Here is a 26,511-nt window from a genome sequence, read left to right on the forward strand (position 1 = left end):
TTTGCTTCATATTAACTCTACTTTACCTCTACTTTAGGTTCACCTTTAAACGGGTATTTAAAAACTCAGGTATTACCTCTAGAACTTTAATAGTGGGATCAGCCATAATTACTTATAGCCCTGTGAGCCAGACCATTAATGTGTTAAATTTTTTAATATATCTCAATTGTTACATTTAGAACGGTTCTGACTTAGAACGGTCCTTGTACAATCTTTTAATTCGTGCTCCTCAGCACAATTACAACATACACAACATTCTGATTTGTTGTGACAATAGTGAATGTGCAGTTTAATCCGAAAGATTTCTGATTAACTGCTGGCATTAAAAACATTTTTGCTACTATCGTGCGTAATTACTCACTTCCCAGGGTCTATAAAGTTTCACATTTTCCCACTAGTGTCTAAAAAAGTCTTTTTACATGTTTTTGACTTTTGAATTGAATTGAAGTTTTTTTAAGTTTCACTTTTTACGCACTAGTGCGTAATAAAAAATAATAAATTTAACATTATTTCCATATTTTTATTTAATATTGTCCAAAACTTATGTAATTTATTATTGAGTAAGACTTGGGAATGTGGGTTAGAAACTTTTTGCACAATTGGGCCCCAATCATTACGAATATATGTTTATAATAATTAACCAATTTAATATTCTTTTCTAATATTTTGATGAAAAAATTAACTTTTGTTATTATCATTTAATGGCATTTAAAAAAAAATATTTTTTAATTGTAGCACTGACAAAATATGCCCTAATGCTCACTTTGATTAAAAATAATACCAAATTTTCTTGATAGCGTATTAATAAGATAAAATAAATAACGTAATTTTTTAGTTATTACCTGGAATTCTTAAAACAAATTGTGCCTTTTTACCTGGAATTCAATACGGATTCCATATCATTTTCTCTTCGAGTTGGTACAATGCCGGCTATTTTTACTTGTGGATTTTTTCAAAAGTGTTTGCATAACTTGTGGTTGAATCTTTCATTTTTATTCAATTTAAAACTTTTGAAGAATGTTTGTGCCGGACAGTTCTGTCCGGTATTACTCTAATTTCTACAGGTTTTATTTTATCAATATATTGTTTTGATCTTTGTATATCCTGTTTGTTTGTATTAGTATTTTTTTCCGTTTTATTGATAACAATTTTTCTTAATTAAAGTTGAAAAGTTGTAAATAGTTCTTTGTAAATAGTTAAAAAGTTGTAAATAGTATTGACAGATGTTCTAGGTTGTCTGATATAAGGTTAATTTTTCCTCTATTGTTAGGTAATTATAACAAAGCGTGTGACTCAGGTTGCGTTTTAAAAACCACAGATTTCAGATGACGCCACAAAAAAATGTCAAGAGGTGTTACGTCCGGGGATCTAGATGACCATTCTATAATAAGACCTCTATCAGGAGGTGCTCTATCGTGTTGTAATAATAGTAAGCATTCTGCTAAAGATAAATTTACATGTATATCCCTCTGATTTTCTTATTTCCGCACTATTAGTCGTTCGATAGATCTCTGTAGCATTTCAGCATATATGTCGCCATTTAAATTTCCTGGTATAAATATTGGCCCTATAATATCATCTCCCACAATATACCAGCCCAATTTTCTGGGGGTACTGAGTATGCTCTTGTCTAAATACGTGTAGATTCGCGTCATTCCAGTAAGACGATTTTTCACGATTCAGTTGCTACAGCTGCTTAACTTAGTTTAAGTTGATAAAGTTGAATTGATTGTAATATGACCCAGAATTTATATTTGCGCTGTTTCGTTGACTAATCTCGGTTGATATATCTTTTTATTCGTGGCAGAACGACTTTCTTGAAATTTGGCTACTAGCTGGCGAACATATTTACATTTTGACCTGGTTGCCTTTCGTTAAAACTATACTTAAGAAACATTTATCCTGGAATCCATATATGAAAATAATGTCTACACGTTCAGCTATGCCGTACACCATTGTTAAAGAAAAGAAATGCTGCTTTTCGTTTAAACTGAATCAAAAGTCAACTGTTCTTGAAATAATAATACTAGTACAAGTTATTTTTAAAGCAAATTCTGTGATAATAAAATGCGAATATTTATAAACAACGCTTTTCTTCGTCAAAGGAACCATAGCAAATAAAACAATATAAAATACCTACGGGATTGACATGTTTAGAACTCTTAAGAGCCATGCCAGTATATTGGTAGCCATTATCTTAATTGACATTTAATTAAATACTAATAACACATTTCAAAAGTGTGTTTTTCTTGAAAAACAGAATTTTCTGAAATGTGGCTTTCTATGGTATCACTGGAAAGCATTTTTCAAGTGCTTCAAGATGATGTGTCACTCGACCACCCCTTTCTATTTAAGATTTTAGGAGTGTATCTCACCCGTCGAAGGGGTTGCAGATAAGATTGAGATCATATGCTTGTTTTTGTTCCCCCTTCGTTTTATAAAAACTTTTTTCAATATTTTTTTATTCAGTTTTTCTAATATATGGCCATTTCAAGTTTTTAAATTGTCACCCTGTATACAGATTTCTCTGCATTCTCTACGGGTCGAAATATTTTGTATGAACTATTGAGGTTGCCCAAAAATAATATTTCGATTTCGGATGCTATTGATATTAAAATGTGATATAGAGGCAATGATATTAAAAGAAGAGATTATAAGTAAATTTTCAGTTTTTACTTGGTCTCTATTAAAAATTATGTTATAATTAACTGAAATTATGCTGGAGGCGCATTGTTTGCCATCAAATTATGATTTTTGTTGCTGTTTTTTATATCAATATTAATTTTTAATATTTTTTATGAGACTAAATTAGATCGTAAGTATGGAGTATAGTCTAGTAATGTACGATGTAGAATTTTTTATTTCAATCATGTTATTTAAATTTTCGGATTGCAGTTGTGGTTATCTTCGTGATTGGACCGATAGTATTATCAGCAAGAAGATGCATCGTGAAAGCAATTTTAAAAAATATTCCCAATTTTTGGAGTATGAACATTGGTGATAACAGATGGAATGTAACATACCCGCTTCACCTTAATGACGCATATTTAGGAAACACTAACAAGTTATTATAGATAATTTTGATGTTCATCTAAAATATTTAGAAATCAACATTATTTCTAATAACCAAGACCAAGGAGAAAAATATGCATTTGCAAACAGGCTATACAAAAATCAACTTTCACTGTTCTTCAAGGCTATATAAAAGTCCCAAGAAAACATTTAACCCGTAAAACAACCAAAATGCGGTTAAAATAGAATACCGAAATATTTACCAATAATAAATTTTAAATTAAAAAGTTACTAATCCTTTTGGTTGTTAGTGTTCTCTAAAGTAGAATTAATACTTACGTTCACATTGTAACAGATCCAAATTCATTTGATTAAGAGCGCCCATAGATATCTGCTTAATATCGTCGTTTAACAACATGTCAAATAAAGACTTTGCTATATGTTCACACGCTATCCGGCAGGCAGCTTGAGCTACTTCAGGCTAAAAATGAAATATGTCACTAAATAAATCTGCCAAAGCCAAAGAAATTGTTAAAAAATTTGTTTTTGTACCGGTAAGTTAGTAAAACTGTGGAACGTAGTTTGCAAGAAAGCAATTATATCGGATATAAAACTGGATGCATGTCCTTTGGGTTCAACCAGATTCCAATCATAAGTTTCCAACTCTACACATTCGTCGAGCTTTTGTTTTAACTTTTCGCATATTTGTTTCACAGCATCTTCTCTAGCTACTCTAAACATGGCATGCTGGCTTTGACCGGTCCCTGTAGTGATATTTCGACTCTCCTCTCTAAAAAACAAAATATTTCTCTATCCTGAGGCATGTTAAAATATTTATTAATATACATAAGGGGTTGCTAATGTACACTTCATCTTTTAACATATACGTCGTAGCAGTGCTACTGTAGAATATATATTATCATCAAATATTTACCAATATAATTTTTTAGTTATCATCCGATATCTTATTAAAATTAGGTCAGAAGGTCTTAGATCACATAGAGGTAGGCCATCGAAAACAGTCGAACAAGATTTACAGTTTTGAACGTGAAAATGTTAAAAAATCATCGGATCCATATACAGTGCTTTTATTTCAAAACGAACCACCCTTAATAACTAACAAAAAAAAGCACATCAATTTAGATATACAGGGGGATGTTTAATGTTATATTTGACCAAGTTCTGTCAATAATCTTCTCACCTCCAGCTAATCTCACTTTCACAGCAGCATTAAAATAAAACAGTCCTTTTTTTAGGAAGATCTGAAATCGAACATTTATACCACCGAGCATAAATAGTTAGAAGGTGTACGGAACCGCAGCACCAATAAATGCCCTCAAATTACGACGAATATTTTTCAGAATGTCAGGTGAGACTTTGAACAGTTGCTGTACTATTGTATGGAAGTAAATGGATATTTTTTACAGTTGATAAAATAAAATGATTAAAATGAGAAATTGGTGAGTCCTGATCAGTAAAATTAAATTAAATTTTTTGACAATCTATAGTCCGAATTTAAAGCACTATTTTAATGAAAACTTAATGACTAATAATTGTTTTAAATTTTCACAGATCTTTAAATTTAAATATAGAGTTGCTATTATTAATGATTAAAATTCCTTCTTCCAAAACTATTTTCAATGGGCCACCGTCTATGTTTAAAACTAAACTTACATAAAATATGTTAGTATCTTAAATTAAATAAATAATAATATGTTGATAACCTACCCTGTAATATTAGATATAAATTGATCCAGATAAACATTCGCATCTTCTAAATAGCTCGTGTCTATTATAATCTGAGTTATTTTTTGTAAATTAATATGTGGACTTTTAAAGGATGATGAGAGACAGCCATTAAATGTCCTGATTAGTAGCAAATTCATTGATTTGCGAATCATTTCGTCGACTTCTACCTGGCTAAAAATTACAAGAAAATAGATATAATAATTAGGATATCCCACTATGAATGGCTCTCGGATGTTTCTTGGAAAGTATTAGCTTTATGGCCTGCAGAAAAACAATTTTATTACTAAAAGAAATTGCTGTAAATTTTAATATAATAATTTTTCAATGTCCTATAATTGTCACTAGCAGCGATTTTTATGACAGATAAGAAATTGGGATTTTTATATAATTATGCCCAGATAATCTTCAGAAAAAAGATCAGAAAACTTTAAAAACTCTGTTTTTTTAAAAGTTATTAATTTCGCATTTAGTAATTGAAAACAAACGAGCTAGGTCTCATTTTAAACAAAGTTTCTTAATATATAATCTACGATATAAACAATAATAATATTCATTTGGCAGTAGAAGCCAGGGGACCCTGCCTTAACAAACTTAACTAAAAACTAATTTTATATTATATCACATCAAAATTATCTCTTACCCAATTCAAGAGCAGCAATTAAAGTGCAGTTTCAGTTTCAGTGAGTTTGTTTTAACTGTGCCTTGAAACATGTTTTCGTTGTCATTCGTTCATAAAAATAAATTGCTGTGGTAGAATATGTAAGAAACGCTGTTTTAAACAAGGCCTAGCTCATTTGATTCCGATTACGCAATTTATTCACCTCCGCAAATATAAAAAAGCGCAAAATAGATTATTGGCGGAGGGATTTAATACAGTTCATAAAAGTAAATCTAACAATCTAATACAGTAACAGAGTAACAGAGTACAAAAGTAAATCTAATACAAAATAGTTCACATGAAAAAAATCCGAAATTTGCTGTAGATTATAAAAGGACTAAATTGATAATAAGTATTATATAAGCAAAAATTTGTAAAATTCGAATTTTCCTTTTCATCAGTAATTTACAAGATAGCGTTATCCAGCACGTATTCAAGAAATTTCTAAAAAATGTCAGAAATGTCTCAGGATAGTATTTTTTCCCCAGATCACATGCCTAATATTTCCCGAGATATGGCCTAGTCATTCTTAGTGGGACACCCAGTTTTCGCAATATTTTTTCGTGAAATGTAAAAATTTAATATAGTAAGTTGCAAAGTGATTTTGAAAGTAGAAAAGGAGTTCTTTCAGACCCTGCATGTCAGTTCACATATTATAATAACAGTTTATACAAAATGGTTCCTTTGCTTTAAATTAGTTTAGTACTCGAGTTAAAATAAATTCTATTATACAGGGTGATTTTTAAGTTGATACTTTTTTTAACTGTGTATAGAACTCGGTAAAATATACATTTTGTTCAAATACCTTTTTTCGATACACTCAAAAACAAGGGACATACAGAATAAAAAAGTGAATATGGGTTTGTTTTTCATCATCTGTTTATGTTTAGTTTTTGCTCGAATTTTTGTATTATCGATCACGCATTGTACCGATCAGTTAGTCTTAGACACTTTTGGTTTATTGTTCTTAATTTTAAATTTGCAAATCCTGAAAATGGCACATCGTTATGAAAACAATGAACTTGTGGATATGTTGCTTATTTACGGAGAGTGTCTTCAAAGTGCTGCTGCTGCTTAGGTATTATACGCAGACCGCTTTCCTTTGCGGAATCAACCTACACCCAGAAGTTTCATAAATCTTATTTCACGGGCTAGGGATACTGGCGATATAAGGGAACATCGTGGAGGGCATGCAGGAAGAGGAAGGAGACCTGAAAATGTTCAAAGGGAAGAAAAAATTTTAAATCTCATCGAAGAAGATCGAACAACAAGTACTCGAGTTGTTGCAGGGCAGGTCGGATTAAGTCAAACAAAAGTATGGACAACATTGCGCGAGAATCAATTTAATCCCTTTCACGTTCAACGTGTCCAAGCGCTACTACCTGAAGACTTCCCCCGCAGAGTTCAGTTTTGTGAATGGTTCCTACAACAACATGAAAATGATCAACATTTTTCAAACAAAATTTTAGCCATGGACAAGGCAACATTCACCCGAAACGGAATTAACAATTTTCGAAATATGCATGTTTGGTCTGTTGATAATCCCCATGCAATTCGCAGAACCAATTTTCAACACCGCTTTTCTGCTAATGTGTGGGCAGGAATTGTGAATGGGATACTTGTTGGACCATTTATCTTACCAGACCGTTTGACGGGCGATGTTTATTTGGACTTTTTGCAAAATAATCTGCCTGTTCAGTTAAAAGACGTGCCACTGAATATCAGGCAAGCTATGTGGCTCCTGCAGGATGGAGCACCTGTCCATTTTAGACGAGAAGTGAGCGAATTTTTGGATATAAGTTACCTAAATCGGTGGATTGGCCGAAATGGACCAGTTGCATGGCCACCAAGGTCGTCAGACCTAAATCCATGTGACTTTTTTTTTGTGGGGGTATATGAAAAGTTTAGTTTTCAAGACGCCTATCGACACACAAGAAGAACTAATAGCACGTATTGAGCAGGCTGCGGCAACAGTTACGAACAAAAACCGATTTCTCTATTGCGTGCCGTTACGGAACAGTGGTTACGTCGAGCAAATCGTTATGTTGAAGTTAATGGTGACAACTTTGAACAACTTATTTAAATTACAGAGGACCGTATTGGACTCATTTTATAACATTTTGGCAATGAAATTTTTTTATTTTTCGGTTTTTTGAATAAAGTTATTTGAAAAAAAATGTTTATTTTACCGAGTTCTATACACAGTTAAAAAAAAGTATCGACTTAAAAATCACCCTGTATAAATTCTATATGATATTGAGCACCTCAGTGGAAATATTTTTTAACTAAATTATTCTAATCTATAAGAATGTTGCCATTTTAATGTTGTTAAAAGACCCACACAAAAATGCTTGGGTTTTAGAACTTAAACTATAATAATTTTACAATCTGAAATAGTACATGTATGCCATGACACACTTGACCTTCGGAATTGACATGAAGCCATTTGGAAATAACGGTTTCACTTCTAACCTATGAATTAAGATCACAAGTTAAAATTCGTAAAACAAGTTCATCCCGCAAGTTGTATTAAAATTTTATATGTTTTTTGTAAAATTTTTGAAAAACGAACTTTTTTTAAGACGAAAGGAAAATGTATTAATTATTATTTTAGAGAAGCAACGTGGTCATTCAAATAGTACCTAAACGCAGACAAAATAATTTTTTTAAATATACGGAGTCCTTTTTCTGATAACTATTTATACTTTACCTAAGGTTAAGATCTTCGGAGAACTTCAAGCAAGCATAAATAAATTCTTTAACTTGCTGGTAAACCTTTGGAACCATGCTTGAAAAAGGAAATTTATAAGGAAAATGTATGTCATCTGGTAGATCCCCATCCCATGGAAATGATTGAAGAATTTGTTCATATTCTTCCTCATTATGTACCTTAAAATAAAAGGAGTTTATGAAAATAGGAATAAAGTAAAATGTAGATACGTTATTGTTCAGAAATTTGTATTCACTAAAATTATCTTTCTCTGGATCGTCAAATAAGACTTTATATTGAAGTTCGTCTCATAAATAAGAAATCAATGGTGGTTTCTCTATTTTTATATAAACCAACACCAGTTTAAAGCAACAGCAAAAATATGCCCAATTCTACGGTGATAGTACCTATGCTAATACTTATAACAGAAAAGCTACGAAAATGTTTAGTTGGATAAACGGTCAAATGGCATTGAAGAAGGCCTAATATAGGCCGAAACGTTGGCAATTAAAGGAAAACATTTGAAAAGCTTAGATTTTATTTGACCATTTGTCCAACTAAACCCTTAAAAATTCAAAAAACTGGACTGGGTCACTAAAACAACACACAAAAAGCTATCAAAATTATAAAAAAGTAAGTTATGCCATATAGAACAAGACCCGGAAGACGATCAATCGATTTTCTAAAAAGATAGAGGAGATATGAGAAGAGTACAAGGTACGTTTTGGCGGGAGCGTTTGTATGATGATGGATCATCAAGTAAGCGGAGTGATGTGAATGAAACGAACCCAAATGTTTTAGTTGCTGTTATTAGAAACCTGCCTTTTACTTGGAGGCACAAAAATTAATACAGAAGTTGTAGCTGCAAATACAGATTTTGTCCAAAAAACAGATAAAAAGATTCAGGTTTATCATCAGTATATACTTATTATATTATACAGTGCATCCGAAAAGTAGCGGATAAATTCAATAAAAATTAAATGGACCGTTTTTGAGAAAAATTAAAATCGTGAATTCGGGCATGAAGACCCCTTTTTAATGAGTGGCTTTTTGGTGAGAGAATGGGAGCGAGGATAAAAACCTCAAAAGATTTGGAGCGCTGAAGCTAAATTTAAGGCCAAAAGTATATAAAAAACCAATTGGCAATACCTGCAGAGGTATTTTAGGTAGTTAAACTTGTACGGTGCACTGCGAGTTAAGTCGAAATAAAGGATAAGAACGAGTATCAATTCCACCCAGTACATTCACATTCAGAGTCTTACAATGTAGAGTAGAAAGTCTGTTACTTCAGCAAAATCAACCCAATCAGTAGAAATAGATTAAAACTGGTACGAGGAAACTGCAGATAGTAATTAAGGTGAGTTACATTTCTTCTCGCCGTCTGAATTATTTCTATAAGAAATGGTCAGAAACAAAACAATTTGAAAATTTGTTTGAAGAAAGCAAGTCTTCAAAAGAATATTTAAAAACCGCATTTCTTAACTTTTAAATTCAAATGCCTTTGTTTAAACCATTTTTTATTTAACATTTTTACTGTTGTTTTATAAATGTATTTTAAATTGGAAGACTAAAACAGTAGCAAAGATTATGCAATTTAATGATTTTATGCCCCAATAGATTTGAAAGTTGCTTATTTTTTAATTCCTGTTAAAGCGCGCTCGTTTGAAGATTGAAGAATCTAGAAGTCATATTTAATTATATTCTTTATCTTTCTTTTTATATTCTTTTTTTTATATATTTTTTTCTTTATTATATTCTTTATCCAAACGTTAAGAAAGGTAAAACTATATTTTACTTTTATTGTCCAAATATAAAAGTAAAACAGGTTGCCAAATAAGTGAATTTTTAAAATCAATGAGAAAGAATTGTAGCTCTATGACCCTTCATACTATATGGAGGGCTACATTTGAAATCTTTTGAGAGAGTAAAATTTAGAGCCCTCTAGAAATCTAACTTCTATCATTCACCAAGAACTTTGTAAAGTTCCAGAATTGTGACCTGGTGATTTTCTCTAATGCTCCCTTGACTGGGTGGAGTTTTTTCTGTGATTGAAATGTCATGGTATTTGGTCTCTAAAAGAGAAAAACTAACCTATTAATTTGGAACTTAAAGCAGCATTTTTTGTACTTAAATGTTTTGCACAAAACTTAGAGAGAATAATTTGATAACACATTGATAACACTACTGCTATTGCTCTTATAAATTAGATGGGGGTTATTCTTCATGACAAATTACATTTATTATGTCGGATGATAAACATAAAATTACTTATTGTATGTGAAAAAATCCGCAATAACTACTTCTTAAAACCCGCCAAATTTTATTTACATATCTCAACCGGTTTCGGAACAATACATAAATCGGCAATTTGTAAGAAAAATTTCAACACCGTGTATATCGGAAAACTAAGCACTGTGCAGGTCATAAGTTTATATAGCAAACTGTCAATATTTTATCATGCAGAATCCCTTCTAAAGTTTGTCGCACTTAGTTAATAATAACCTGTTAAAGATTGACATTCCTTAGGTAAGTTCGTTTAATCTACTATTTATATGTTACATTTTAGAGAGACGTCTTTTTTAACGTCCTTAGTAAGAAATGGTGATAGGAACTGATTTTATTTCAAAAGAAATGCCGATGATTCGGCCGTTATTTAGGCTCCAGGGCTGGAAACGACAGGTTACAGCTTACAATTAAATAAACAAAAGAACAACATTAAAACATTAAATGAAAATACTATACGTTTTTTTTGCTACTATGTTAGCATATCCTACTATGCTTATAGTAGGATATGAAATGACATTAAATCACCAATACCAGGATATAATTATTCTTACATAAGAAAAACAAAATCTATTACCTGAAAGAATTTCGTTAATCATATTCCGGCAGTTATTGGTATCACTCGTGCATAGTTCGATTGATTTTAACAGCAGACGCCGTTAAGTATATTTACCAGCTGTTTTATTTTGTCCATTGAACTGTGGTGTTTTTTTAAATTTATTAACGTAGATGTGTAAAGCGCATCACTTCATATTGTTTTCATATTTTATGATAGCTAGCGTTAAAAGGCTCTCATGAATGGAAATCTAGTAGCGATCGCAAAACGATCGAAAAAATCGAAACTTTTATGTTAAAGTCTGCATGCATATTAATCGCCTGAATAGCAGTCCGCAAAAAAGCAACTTATTGTTTATAAATAAAACGTAAGGGGGTGAGACTTGCCATCAATAGCATGTGGTAACTGATATAGTAAATCACTTCAGCACGTTTTCATTTTACTAACTACCTAAGACGCTTTGTTTTCAAATATTTTTAATTTAGAAAATATTTATCACCAATCGGCAACGTTGCCAAATATTTTTTTCATCTTATTATCTATAAAGCATAAAGCATTTGTGAAATTATTCTGAGTGTTAGTACGAGGTAAACATGCAATTGCAACAATAGCTTATACAAATTACATATAACAGAACAGTATACAGGGTGTTTCTTAATACTGCTAAAATTTCTTACAAACGCCAATTGGATGGTGCCAGCCATGATGTAGCTAAATTCGAAAAAAGAAGGATGTAAAATTGTTTCCGTGCGAGTGAAATAAGGAATATAAGATTTTAATCAGTATACTATTGTAGTAGCTTTAATATACGTCAAAAACTTAGAGAATAATGAACGTACACTACCGCTCAAAAGTATTTGCCCACCATGTATTCTTTTTAATATTTTAAATTAGATACAAAAATCTTATCTTTATACCTATATTTAGAGCTATATTTAGCATCTCTTTTGTAAATTGCATGTATGCTTAAACAGCATACCTATCAACTATGGTTCGTTGAAAAACACTGGGTATTTAAAAATAGTCTTGCAAATAACAAACAATGTAGTGAAAATATGCACTTCTTCTAAAAAACTAATCGGTTTACAGCTCGTTTCCGATGAAATTTGAAACATTTAAAGGTGTTTAGTCTTCAAGAATTGATTCTGTGTAACATTGGTAAATAATTTCGCTTGCTTATTGACGATTGTCACCGTTTCTTTGCTGGTTTTTCAACATTCTTTAAAATGGCTAAAACAAAAGAGTTATCGGTAGAAACAAAAGGTACTATCATTGGACTTCATCATGCTGGAAAGACTAACCGTCAAATTAAAAAAGTCATCCATTTTCTCTCTAAGGTGCTGGTATAATATCAAAAGCAGGAGCGAAAAACTCTCAAAATCTACAGCATCTATATAATTTAAATAACGGTTACATATGTTTCACCCGGTTAGGGCATCATCAGACCTTAAAAAATTATTAATTTAAAATAAAATTACAATAAAAAGGGAAAACCTTATTTTTTATTGTAATTTTATTTTAAATTAATAATTTTTTAAGGTCTGATGATGCCCTAACCGGGTGAAACATATGTAACCGTTATTTAAATTATATAGATGCTGTAGATTTTGAGAGTTTTTCGTTCCTGCTTTTGACTAACCGTCAAATTTCGACGGATTTGGGAATTCCAAGGCGGACTGTCGATTATATTGTTAGGAAATTCACCAGAGAAGGGACTATTAGTAACAAACCTTGATCGGGAAGGCCAAAGGCAACAAGTTCAATGGAGGATTTAAATATTATAATTACAAGCAAACGCAATAGATGCCTTACCGCCCCTGAAATCACAGCAAAAATCAACAAGAAGCGTAAAAAAGCGGTCAGTGTTTCGACAGTAAAACGGCGACTTTATAATGCTGGTCTTAAAGGACGTTTAGCTGTATCAAGACCGCTACTAAAGGATGTTAATAACAAGAAAAGACTTGAGTTGGCCCAATCACACAAAGAATGGACCATTGATGACTGGAAGAAAGTTCTCTGGAGTGACGAGTCGAAATTCGAGGTTTTTGGAACGAAGAGGCGAGTTTTTGTTCGCCGTTATGCCAATGAAAGGGTCGCTGAGAACTGTACGGTGGCCTCATTTAAACAAGGTGGTGGTTCGGTGATGGTGTGGGGTTGTTTCAGAGGATCTGCAGTGAGCGATCTAATTAGAATAGAAAGAATTCTTCGAAAAGAAGGTTACAAAGCAATTTTAAGTGACAATGTACTTTCTTCTGGTACTCGAATAATTAGGGAAAACTTCATCTTTCAACATGACAATGACCCCAAGCACACGTCGAAATTGTGCAAGCAATATTTAGGTCAATTACAAAGGCAACATCTTCTGAAAGTTATGGTATGGCCCCCACAATCACCGGACCTCAATCCTATCAAATTACTGTAGGATGAACTGGATAGACAAGTACGAAAATCATGCCCCACATCAAAAGAAGACTTGTGGAGAATCATCCAAGAAGAGTGGCACAAGATACCTCAGGAAACTTTGGACAAATTAATTAGAAGACTACCGAAACTCTGTGAAGCTGTTATTAAAAATTGAGGCGGACATGAAGATGAACCCAAAATTTGACTTTCTTAAATTAAATTAATTGAAAAATGTATTGTTTATATTCATTTTGTTATAAATAAACCGTTTCATAAGAATAACTGATGGTTTTATTGTTTTTAGTTATAACTTTAAAACAGTCACATGTGGGCAAATACTTTTGAGCGGTATGTGTATTGTTTTGTAGTTTTATTTTTTGATATTTGCACTTTCAGCAGTTTGTTTGCTTATTTGCAGTTACAATTTTATTTCTTTTTATTATTATATTTGAACAATTGTTTTCATAACTTTTACTAGTGTTTAAATAATAATCAGGAGTTGCTACTCTGTTATAATTATTATAACATAACCTCAACATGCCGGGAAAACGCTTGAATTTTCAAGCACGTGTCCTTGTTGGGAATCTCATTGATTATTTTAAGGCTGAAAGAAATAATAATGGTCCGCTTATTTCTTTAAATGCAGTGCAAGAGGTAAATAATACTATTTTTATTCAATATTTGATAATACGATAAACTGAAAAACTTTATAAAGAGTTGATCATGCCCTGAAAATCAGCTTAAGAACTGTAACCGGCATCAAAGTATCCAAAGATCAAAATACGCTGCCTTCAACACCTAGAAATAATAGGTCTCGAAGAAAAACCAAAACCCTCGACCTGAATGAGGATACTTTAATGGAGGTTCGGAATGTATTATATAATATGTATGCACAAATTAAGTTATATATTTTAAAAAACGGCAAAAATTGTATATTGTTATTATACTTTCAGAGAAACATTAACCATACAACGGCTTAAAGAAGAGCTATGCCAAAAACAAATTGTTGATATAAGTTATGGATCTCTACGAACCCTGCTTTGTCATTTGAGGTTTAAATACAAGAAAGATGATAACCGAAGAGCACTAATGGAGACACCTAATATAGCTTCAATGAGAGCAGCATTTTTCAGATAATATATGGAAAATAAACATTCAGAATTTACACGTGAACTAGTTTTTCTCGATGAAACGTGGATTTTCTCAAAGGGCAACAAAATGAAATCATGGCAAGATGATAATGTAAAGAGTGTTCGTAGACCAGGTGTATTTGAAGGAAAACGCTTCATTGTATTACATGCTGGACACAAAGGTGGTTTTATAAAAAATGCCAGTTTGGTTTTTGGTAGTAAATCGAAACTGATATATTATAATGGGGAAATGAATAGTGAGAACTTTACAAAATGGGTAGAAAATCAATTAATTCCAAATTTAGAAGAACCGTCTTTAATTGTAATGGATAATGCTCCATATCATTCAGTTGAGTTGGAAAAGCAACCATCATGTTCTTGCCAAAGAGGTAAAATTCTTAAGTGGCTCGAGAAGAATGAAATTCCGTTTGATAAGCAGACGTTTAAAGCAGAATTGTTGAGCTTAGCAAAGCTACACAAAAAACCGAAGAAATATAAAATAGATCAATTATTACAAGCAAATGGACATGAAGTTTTAAGATTGCCACTCTACCATTGTCAGTTCAATACTATTGAAATGATTTGGGCAACAAAACATTATTATAATACACATATTGGTGAAGTTGGGCATATAGATGAAAAAGTTTTAGAAATGTGGGAGAAAGCCTTAGAAAAATGTACGTCAGAAGTATAGCAAGAGAAAATGTGTCACACCGACAATGTGTCACCAAAAGTGTGTCCGTGATGTCATAATCGAAGAAGTTGCTGAGCTTATTATCCACCTTACCAATGAAGAAAGTGATAGTAATGAAAGTTCTAGTGAATCCTGTGAATCATGAAATGAAAAATTATAGAAATACATCAGACGAACATTTTCACAAATGTTGAAATTTAATGTAAAATAACATTTAAACATTACTAGAAAATATTAATAACCGAGTGTGTATGATTTACCTAAAGTGAAATGTTATATGTATTTGTAAAGTAAGTGATTAAATATTTTACATACTACAATTCATTATTTCATTTTAGAATCATTAAAAAAAAACTTGTGATTAATATGACTATAACATAGAAACATAGATAAAGTAGAAATCAACGCACTTTTTAAAACTTAATAATTTATTTATAAGTATAGAACCTCAAACCGACGACACTGAATTGACAGCTGATTGAATCGAATGAATGTCGGCGATGTTTTAATAATGACGTGAACGCAAAGATTCGTTGCTCGACCTATAGTAGAGCAAAGTCTTTAGACTTTGTGTGTTGATTTCTACGGTTCGATTATATTCCATATATATTACAATTTTGTCAATACAATACAATGTATATTACAAATCTGTATTTACAGAAAATGTTGTTTTTTCTTTTTCATCTCCCAAAAAATGTTTGGCTTCATTTGAAACTTATTAAGGGAAAAAACAATTTGCCTAACGACATCGTATGTATTTAACTTGAATTGCTTACCACTATTGGTTGAAAATCTTCTTTAGACAATATCTCTCTAAACTCTTGTACCCAACGTTGCATTAATACCTCCGTGTAGTGGTCTCGCAATTCCCTAACTAGTTCCCATAAAGGCTTTATCGAATATCCATAATTTCTAAGAGTAGTACAAAAAAGCATGATTAGATCTTTTATCTTTAAAACTAATGACGCATCGGTACAATAAGCCTAAAAAGAAAAAGTGGTTTACATAATTTATCTGAGGAAAAATTAATATATTTTAACTGAAAATAACTAATACTTACGGAATGAGTTTGTAAAGCCGTCGTAATTTTCGACAAAGCCACTGACCACATTTCTTCCAAAAAAGCTTTAGTTATTAAACCTCTACCGGTATTTAAAACATGGTCTTCCAAAATAAAAAATCCTAGTACGGCATAGATATAGTTTCTATAACTTTCTTCTGATTCATGCTAAAATTATAGTTCAAAATTAGTACACTTTTTTTGACAAGAAAAGTAGTTGTTTATTTCAGGTTTCAATGGGATATGGGTTAAATAAAACTCCAAGCTTAAATTTTTATGATGCCAAAGTTCGGTCTATAGCGACCATTGTCAGGACGCTACCTACAATGATTAAGAATGATAAGGAATATAATTATTAGACAAATAAATATGGTGCAATTTTTGTTGTTGAAAAAACAGTTAAAGACAGTCCAAATATCTATATTATTATTATTATTACTATCATTACTCAACAATCACAATTAAAACTAATAATTAAAATTAATTAATTAAAATATTAGAGAGAAGAGAAAAAATAAAAGCTCTTGGAAGAAAAAATGTGACAGGTGTAGTATTTAAACCCACGCTCTAAAGTTGATCTCGGTTTATTTTTTAGAGCGGGGCTTCAAATACTACACCTGTCACGTTTTTCCTTTTTATATTTTTTGTTGAATTTTTGTGCCATGTTATTGGTTTTTATTATAAAATATGTGGGTATTCTCAGATTTAAATTTTGTCAGTACTTAGCAGGTCATCTAGCTATAAGGTAATTTTAACTAATTTTAATATTTGATTTTGTTTTAGTGTAAGGTTTTATTGTAGTTACGTGTGTTTTTCTATTTATTATAGGTCTAATGATGCTTTATTAGGGAAACATGTAACCTGATTGACACATAAAAAGATATTTTGAGACTGAGACTTGTTGTTTTTTCTCTAGTTACGTAGGTCTCTTTGAGATAACGGACGAGTTCTTTCAATTAGAGAGAAGAAACAAGACAATTAAGAATTATAATTAAGAAGTGGTATATTCTTATATACTTAAATAACGCCTTTCATTGTAAAGTATAAAGCAGAACATTAACACTACCCTTAAGATCAAGTAAGAGTTTGAATATCCTACAAGTCTTTGATTTAAATAGATATTACTTCATATGGTAGATTTTAAATTTTGTAGGTGTTTAAATATTGTAAACCAAAATACAAGTATTTTTTTACTTAAACTCTCTAAATATTTTAACATAAAAAATACATTTATGAATGATGTGAATAAATTACATTTTTCTACAGGGGAAACTTAAACTAGGTTTTATTAAATTTGCAAGTATGACGTGGATAAATTGTCAAAATCTTGATTTTTGCTAACATTGTTATTATGTATTTTAATATACTCAATGACATAAGAAGTGTTACATCCACAAGGAATAATTTCTTTAACTTAATTTTTTGGCAAGTAATAGTGTGTTTGGCAACCCCGCAGCTGAATACACTCCTATATACATCTAGGCATCGACAAAATAAGATGACCAATGTCTGGTTGTAGCACCTCATTCCAAGCAACTCGAATTTCGTGGATCAGCTGTACCAAAGTCTGAAGCGGATAATGCAAAATGCTTAGTCTTCTCTTTCAATCCAGTCAACGGGGTGGCAACGGCAAAACCGTAACGTTTGCTTCTTAAAGAAAGTCCGTATAATGACGAGTAATATGTGGACGTGCGTTATCTTTCTGAAAAAGGACGTGTGAACGGCCCTCGAGATAAGGCAGTAAAGTGGTTTGCAGGACATTATCAACAAAACGCGCAGCAGTTATATCGCCTCAAACAAATAGAAAGTTTCGTCGCTGAAGGTGGCATTATGCCATTCTGCCTCCATTAGCCTTCCTTCGTGTTCCTCTACATTCTTCTATACACACACACCCATTACCGTCATTGCTGTCTAATTAACATGGCGGTCAATTTCTTTCGACAGGACAAACAAACAAATCTAAATAATTCTGCACCTGTTAAAATCGCTAACACGGCGATAATTTTGACGTCTTTGAACTCTACGCATTTTGTTATGCTAAACACTAGCAAACGGACAAGCAAGAACTAAAAATATCTGTATTAATCAGCTTTCAGAGAATGCTTTTTGCACAAAAACTAAAAGATAAAATTTTAAGAATGGTGAACAAAAATAAAGATACAACGTTGTCGAAGCATACTTTAAATATGGGCATTATGTTGCTGACAAATCAAGTTGAAGAAATTATTTGTTCTGGATGTAACACTTTTCATGTGTGTATATTTATCATTTTTGAAATTATTCTTTTTTTGTAAATATTTAGAATGTCGATAATTTTAATATATTTCAAATTAAACTGGTGTTTAAGTCTGCAGGTTCTATCAGAGCCTTTTTTATTTCTTGAGCGTACTAATATTTCGGGCTTCTTTAGAATTCTGTTATCCTACTATTTAAATATCGTCTTGTTTGACCTAAAGCTTGTTTTTTACATCTTATCTTATTTTACATGAAGGCTTCAATTTGTATCCTATAGAGGTTTTATGTCAGAATTAAACAGAGGATGTTAAAGGGATTCTACCACTCAATGCTATCAAAAACTTCTACCTGGAAAGGATATCAATAATTTAGATGAATTTGTTTGGAAAGTCTGCATAACTTAAATGGATACGAATATCCCTTTTTTAATTTAGTAAAAAAATCTTCATAAAGTGTTTTGATGGGGTAAATGAGACAGGCAATTTTATTACTGACAAACGTAGCGAAAACAACTAAAGTTCACAAAGTTTTCCAACAATACCCAAAAATCGTCAAATTAGAAAGTGTCAAGGGTGTTTTTTTGAGAGGTATACAAATATGAAGTGAAATAAAACTATAAAAAAAAAATTTATTGACATGGTATTGGTTTTATTTAAAAGATATTGTTATGCCATTAGTGCTTAAAAATGATTTCGGGCATATGAGCGCTACGCCTGGTTCGAATGTAGCGTAATCGGGAAGTCCAAGGTTGTGAGATCACACGATCGTGGAGGCCAGTTCACAGGTCCATTTCGTGAAATTATACGATAATGGAATGTTTCCCGCAATAAATTGATAGTGTCACGCGCTGTGTGGCATGTTGCACCATCTTGTTGAAACCAAAGCTCTGATCAAGTCGGTTCAACTGAGGAACAAAAAAGTCGGCAATCATGGCTCTATAACGTTCTCCATTGACTGTAACATTCTGGTCGTTATCATCTAAAAAAATATGGGCCAATGATTCCTCCTGACCATAAAGCGCACCAAACTGTGACTTTTAATGGATGTAAGGGCGTCTCAACACAAGCTTCTGGATTTTCTCCACTCCAAATTCGGCAATTTTGCTTATTGACGAAGCCGTTCAACCAAAAATGAGCCTCATCGCTGAACAAAATTTTGGATTGAAAAAATGGGTCAAGCTGAATACTGTTTTCCGCCCATTCACCAAACGTACGGCGCGCATAATGGTCACGCGGTTTCAGTTCTTGCACAAGTTGGATCTTGTAAGCTTGCAAGCCAAAATCTTGCCGCAAAATCTTCCACAAAGTGGATGGGCACAGCCCCAATTGTTGTGCACGATGGCGAATCGACTCATTCGGGTCCTCTTCAACACTATGCTCCACAGCAGCAAAAACTTCTTCTGTGCGCACTGTATGGCGTCTTTGTGGATGCGTATTATCAACTAGAGTATGCGTGGTACGAAAACGATCCATGGTTTTTCGAATAACTTCTCGGATGGCCGATTATATCGACCGTAAAATGGACGCAGCGCACGGTAAGTTTCGCGAATTGAACTATGATTTTCAAAATATATTTGCACAATTTGAATGCGTTGTTCTGGAGTAAGTCTATTCATTGTGAAATGGCAAACTGTACTGACCACGAATACACCACCAACTGTCAAACGTAGGCGTACTCTTTTTACGCTGATGTTATTTAACATCAGCGAATTATAATAGAGGAGTCTTGCATGCTAAATTTGCAGTTACCGAAGCGTCATGAGGACCTATTGGATTGAGAAGATTAGGTCTTAAAACGAAAAAAAGTTTATATTAAGTTTTCCATTTTACTGGGGAGGTAAGCATGTGCAAATCTTCAAAAAAGTAAAAAAAAAAACAGTTACATGCAAATATTCGAGCCGTCGGACATTCATCGTGTATGTCTTTCTAATAACAAAGAAATATTAATTTGTTTATTTTCAGATATCTGCAGGCGCTAAAAAAGATTATTGCAGTTTTATTTGTTTAGTGATGCGTTATGTGCGTGGTTGATTCTTTTTTTATTTTGTTTGAATTACTTATATAAAATACTAATAACATAAAGATTTGCTAAGGTTTTTAACAAAGCCATGAGTGAACTAATAAGAAAATCAATAAATATAAAGATATTCTGTGCCTTACGTTGATGTTAACACATGATTTTTTTTGATGAAATTAAATTAATAATTTAACAAGCATTAGAAGAAATAATGGTGGTGCCATTTGAAAAAGAAAGTGGGGGTGGTTTTTAGGGGATCAAGTTGTCGGGGGTACTTTTTTTAAGTAATTTTGGGTAGTAGTGCTATAACTATTAAAAATACATTTTCTAAAAAAATTTATATTTAAAAATAAAAAAGTTATAGCCTGTGACGTTAAATGTGGGAGACCCTGTATAGTTTGATACTTATTTTACAAAATGCTCCTTATCTCCTGATTTACTTATAAATTATTGTAGGAGATATTTTTGATTTGAAGCTGTAACGTTTAAAATTGGAAAACTAATGCAATTTCCCATTAAAACGAAAGTGACTTTAAACATTCATTGGTTTTCCTGAAATTTTATTTGTTTTGCTCAAAAAGTAAATAAGTTTACTAAGAAAGAAGAAAAACACAACAATTTTACTAAAGTTTATTATGAATCTCTTAATATTATTATATATAAAATAGGAGCATTTGCAAATTACAGAACTTAGGCCATAAATTAAGTAAATATGTATCTTTACAGTACGGTTCCAAAATCACAATGGTCATCCTTGAACTTGAGACACCCTGTACTTTAAGACTACTCTATATAGAATATATGAATCCTTCATAATTTTTGAATTCAGAAAAAAAAAATCATATTCAAATATTTTTCTAGTTGATTTCTACTAATACTAATACTAAATCAAAGACAAAAATATTTTAATTTTAATATTTAATATATCATTTTATATTTTATTTGTTATTTTTTTTATATTATAACAGCTAGCCTATTTACACACTTTAAAACACCTCTCGAATCTATAGAAACCATAAATCAAGACATTCAATAAAATTAATTGAATTCCGTTTCTAGTGGCGCCAATGGCGGTCTCCTCCGAAACTAATCTTATGTGTCGGAAAACTTTTTAAGCTGTCAAGAAAGACAGCCAACTAGGAGTAAATTAAATATATAAACAGAAAAATATAAAAGAAAAAAAATAGTCGTAGGCGAAATCACAGCCGCTGATCAAACAAAATATTATAATGAATAATAAATATACCATGGCGCGCCCAATAAAATACAAAATTATTCGTTCACTACAAAACACAGTATGTAAACTTTTGCCTTGCGGGGGTGTTTGAGGAGGGGGAATATATGTGTGCTTCCCTCTGTGACCTCTCCAAGGCTTTCGATTGTGTATCACATGACATTCTCTTACAAAAACTTAAGCACTATGGGGTGGATAGGGTTGGCCTGTGTTTGCTGTCCAGCTACTTGAGAGGCGGGGGACAGAGGACCTTTTACAATGGACTTTATCTGCCTTGGTCAAGGTAAAGCATGTCGTTCCCCAGGGATCCATCCTGAGACTACTTCTGTTCCTCATCTATGTCAATGACCTTCATAGGGTGGTTCACGATTTTAAAATGTGGCGTTTTGCTGATGACACAATCATAGCCAGGAATGGAATAAAATAATGGCTATAAAACTGTCTAGAAATATATACCTTTTGCGAAATTTAGTAAAAATTCTTCCTCGTCATATCATGCTATATTCCAATCAATAGCAACTTATGCAGCATTTTATTATACTAACATTTTATTTGTGGTTCACGTACACTGTTACACTGTATTTTATTCGTCGTATTTTACGTAACAAGATTTCATTTATTAGATTGATAAACCTCGGTTTATATTATGTAAGTACAAAACATATTAAAAAACTCTGCTTTTAATAATTCTAAGATAATGATAATGTCCTATTTACCATTTTTTTGCGATGGCTGAGTGGCGAAAATATATTTGCATACCTCTTTACCTAGATTAAAAAACTTCCCAAATCCAAGAAATATATAAAATATAAAAATGTCAAATTTTATATATTTCTTGGATTTATTAATTAAATCCTATAAAATTTACTAATTGTTTTATCCGATTCCTTTCTTTGGTATAATTTAAGAATGACTGAATATTTCATTGAACATTGATTACAAAAAGCTAGGTAATGAAAGATTGAAAATGTGACTTTTTAATTGTGTTAGTGAAATTTCTCTTATGCTTACTTACCATATTAGTAGGAGGCTGCAACACTAATCTAGCTTGTTTTGTTCTTTCCGATCTATAATACAGTTCAAAAGTAGCAACTTTTCCCAACACTTCTGCAATATGCATGCCTCGATATATAGGCGAAAAATCTATTAATTCTTGGGCACTTAAGTCTTCTTCAGAATAATTATTACTAGACTCTGTAACGAATATTTAGTTTATAATGAAAAACGGGTAAACAAAACTATCACATTCTTGTAACAGGTAACCGCACCTATTTGTATATTTCTCTTCTTTTTCCGTCCAATAACAGTTGGATCTGTGGCTAACTGCTCACTTGTATGCCTCATAGCAACTTCACCTATTTTTGGAGAGAACTTCCTAATATTCTCTAAAAAATCTTTTAAATCCATCATTGAAGCTGCCTCAATTTTGTCTCTGTATTTTGGAATTCTTTGACACAGTTGATTTGAAAATCTGTAGTTGGAGACAAAAGGCAAATGAACATTTTCTAGTTCCTCCAGTGTTTTTAGTGCCGGATAATATCTTAAAATAAAAGTACAATTTTATTATATAAGATTTCTTACTTTGTAACAAAGAGAGTTTTCAGCTTTTTTCAACTCACTTTTTCTCTGCAATCTGCTTTTGTAATTTAGAATATGACACAAAGACAGGAAGACACAAATTAAGTTGAGATATCACCTCGGCAATATTACTCTGAACTTTTCTCGCCTGGAGTAAGTCAGTTCCTGATTTAGAAAGAGCTTGAAATGAATTTTGGAGTTGCTTATCTATGGACACAACTTGATTCTACAATTAAAAGGAATTCATAAATAGGATATTTTGTAAATATATCAGAAAATTTATGAACAATTCATTTTTAAACTAGCAGGATATATTCAGTACTGGGATGTCTCAGATTATCTCAGCCTCTAGTTTAAGGGTCCCTTAAAATTGATTTACCAATGTCTTAAATATATTAATTATTTTATAAAATAATAACCGTCCTGCATTTTTTTAAGGCAAAACATGTAAATGGCAAATTATATTTTACATCCATTGGTTAATAAGTGACTTATTTATTGATATGCAATACTTATCCTCACATTCAAACTCTTAGATTGAGACTTCACTTCTAGCAGCTCTGTAACAGACTCAATAAAGCCTTGATAATAAACATTACATAATCTTTCAATATCCTTATCATGGTGTTTAATCCTTTCCTCCAAAGTTTTTTTAAAGTCTATATGCCCATTGTTGTTATCAAAAATGGTCCTGCAACAAATAAATCTTTTACAAGACTATTCCTAATCTACAATTAAAAGCAAAATATTAAATCAATCAAATTATCCTTAACAGAAAAAATTATTTACAAAAATAATAATAACAAAGTACCTGATTAGGTGTATTTAACAATCAAATTATGAGACAAATTATCATGATGCCTGAAAGAAAGTCCTTCATCAAAAGAGGCACCAAGGTCTATGAAAGAATAAGTCAAATGAGTGTCATCTAAGAATAACTGCAGATGCAGGTGTGATTTGGATATTGAATTATTATTGATTCTCTCCCCACTAAAACTCTCCAAACAACCAAAAAGGTACAATTTCGCTAAAAGAACTCTAGAATTCTTATTCACTTTGCCAAAAGCCATCTGTTGCGAGGCATTCAGAAAAGCCACCACTAGTTGCAGCAAGATTCAAGGCAAGATGGTTTCTGAGCAAGCCAAACTGCTGATCACTGACCAGCCCTTTGCATAATAAAATTAATAGATCAGCAGTGGAACTATCAAACAATTTAGCCAGTGCCCACTGAAGTCATACTTCCCTATAGTTTATATATCGTTTTTTACTTACACAGTCCATTTGTTCAGATTTAATTTCACAAAACAAGCATATTTTGCATTAATACAATCCCATGGTATATATTTTAACGTTCTACTAAATATCTAATACATACAGTACAAAAAAAGGCCATTAGGTACATGAATAATGCCAAACTGAGGGATTCATGTAAGACTATTCCTAATCTACAATTAAAAGCAAAATATTAAATCAATCAAATTATCCTTAACAGAAAAAATTATTTACAAAAATTATAATAACAAAGTACCTGATTAGGTGTATTTAACAATCAAATTATGAGACAAATTATCATGATGCCTGAAAGAAAGTCCTTCATCAAAAGAGGCACCAAGGTCTATGAAAGAATAAGTCAAATGAGTGTCATCTAAGAATAACTGCAGATGCAGGTGTGATTTGGATATTGAATTATTATTGATTCTCTCCCCACTAAAACTCTCCGAACAATCATAAAGATACAATTTCGCTAAAAGAACTCTAGAATTCTTATTCACTTTGCCAAAAGCCATCTGTTGCAAGGCATCCAGAAAAGCCACCTTAGTTGCAGCAAGATTCAAGGCAAGATGGTTTCTGAGCAAGCCAAACTGCTGATCACTGACCAGCCCTTTGCATAATAAAATTAATAGATCAGCAATGGAACTATCAAACAATTTAGCCAGTGCCCACTGAAGTCATACTTCCCTATAGTTTATATATCGTTTTTTACTTACACAGTCCATTTGTTCAGATTTAATTTCACAAAACAAGCATATTTTGCATTAATACAATCCCATGGTATATATTTTAACGTTCTACTAAATAGCTAATACATACAGTACAAAAAAAGGCCATTAGGTACATGAATAATGCCAAACTGAGGGATTCATGTAAGTCACTTTTAATTACAAATAAAATTCTAACATTACCTTCCCTGTATAAGCTTAAAAGAGCCACACAGATACAGGGTCATTCGTTATAGTTTCACGCTTCCCTTTAGCATTTTTTGGGCCAATTTGTAAAAAAAAAAATGATATATGTAAAAGTTTTATGGTTGGATATATTATTTTTGTGTTGTAAAAAGAAAAAAATGAAAAAAAAAAATAATTTTGAGGTCAAAAACTGTATTTTATTATTTTAGATGATAGGTCTTCTTATTTCATAAATATATGTATTAGTAACATTTGGTTCAGCAGTTTTCGAAATATTTTAATTTAAAGCTGATGATCTTGTTACCTGGCTTTCATTACAGATGAGTACAGAAGGTGGCCAAGTCTGCATTGGTGCAATTGTTTTAGTGTGCTAAACTTAAAAGTGTACAAAATTACATTGACAGAAAGACCAATAATATAAAATTAATTTCTGTCATTATTATTTCTTATATACTTTTGTAAAAATTAGTTATACAGATGAAGAAAGATACAAAATATTATTATGTTATATTATCAAACATATCCAAATAGAATTGTTCTAGATTGAATAACTTTCATCACTGGCAATTGGAATCTGGGCTTTGATTTCAAGGGAAAAACCAATGGGCGCGGTTAATGAAAATGAAAAAGACACATAAGATATTCACACATATTCTTTTTTTCCATGTAAAATAATGCCTATTCAAAAATTGCAAGACTCATAAATATGCTCCAATAGTTTTTTGTACCGAGATGCTGCGTAGGAAGAGACAGAGCTTTTTTAGAGGAGCTTATTCCAATCCATCAATATGCCCAAATAATATGGCACCAAGATGTAACTCCACCACGCAATGTGATGCCTGTTGAAAATTTTTTAGATAATAGCTATGAAATATGGATAGGTAAATGAGGAAACCTAAACTAGCCATTAAACAACTGGCATATCCTTGGATTGGCCATAATTACACCCTTGTATTGTAGGGATTTTTAAAGTACAACATTTATTTACAATGAAGTACCAATAAAGA

General features: G+C 31.8%; 1 protein-coding gene across 2 annotated transcripts in view; it reads right to left on the reverse strand.

The window, feature by feature from the left end:
- The window catches only part of LOC126743055 (exocyst complex component 6), a 35,666-nt gene that overhangs the window by 3,269 nt on the left and 5,886 nt on the right, over positions 1–26,511 (reverse strand). For both annotated transcript variants that reach the window (XM_050449978.1, XM_050449979.1), the window contains 10 exons: positions 23,841–24,009; positions 23,360–23,544; positions 23,009–23,280; positions 22,756–22,934; positions 16,256–16,423; positions 15,972–16,178; positions 8,130–8,308; positions 4,741–4,932; positions 3,565–3,802; positions 3,352–3,493 (listed from right to left, as the gene is read on the reverse strand). In XM_050449978.1, the coding sequence (XP_050305935.1) occupies positions 3,352–3,493; positions 3,565–3,802; positions 4,741–4,932; positions 8,130–8,308; positions 15,972–16,178; positions 16,256–16,423; positions 22,756–22,934; positions 23,009–23,280; positions 23,360–23,544; positions 23,841–24,009 (1,931 nt within the window). The remainder of the gene's footprint in view (positions 1–3,351; positions 3,494–3,564; positions 3,803–4,740; positions 4,933–8,129; positions 8,309–15,971; positions 16,179–16,255; positions 16,424–22,755; positions 22,935–23,008; positions 23,281–23,359; positions 23,545–23,840; positions 24,010–26,511) is intronic.

The sequence above is a fragment of the Anthonomus grandis genome, chromosome 12, assembly GCF_022605725.1.
Source record: "Anthonomus grandis grandis chromosome 12, icAntGran1.3, whole genome shotgun sequence".
NCBI lineage: Eukaryota > Metazoa > Arthropoda > Insecta > Coleoptera > Curculionidae > Anthonomus > Anthonomus grandis.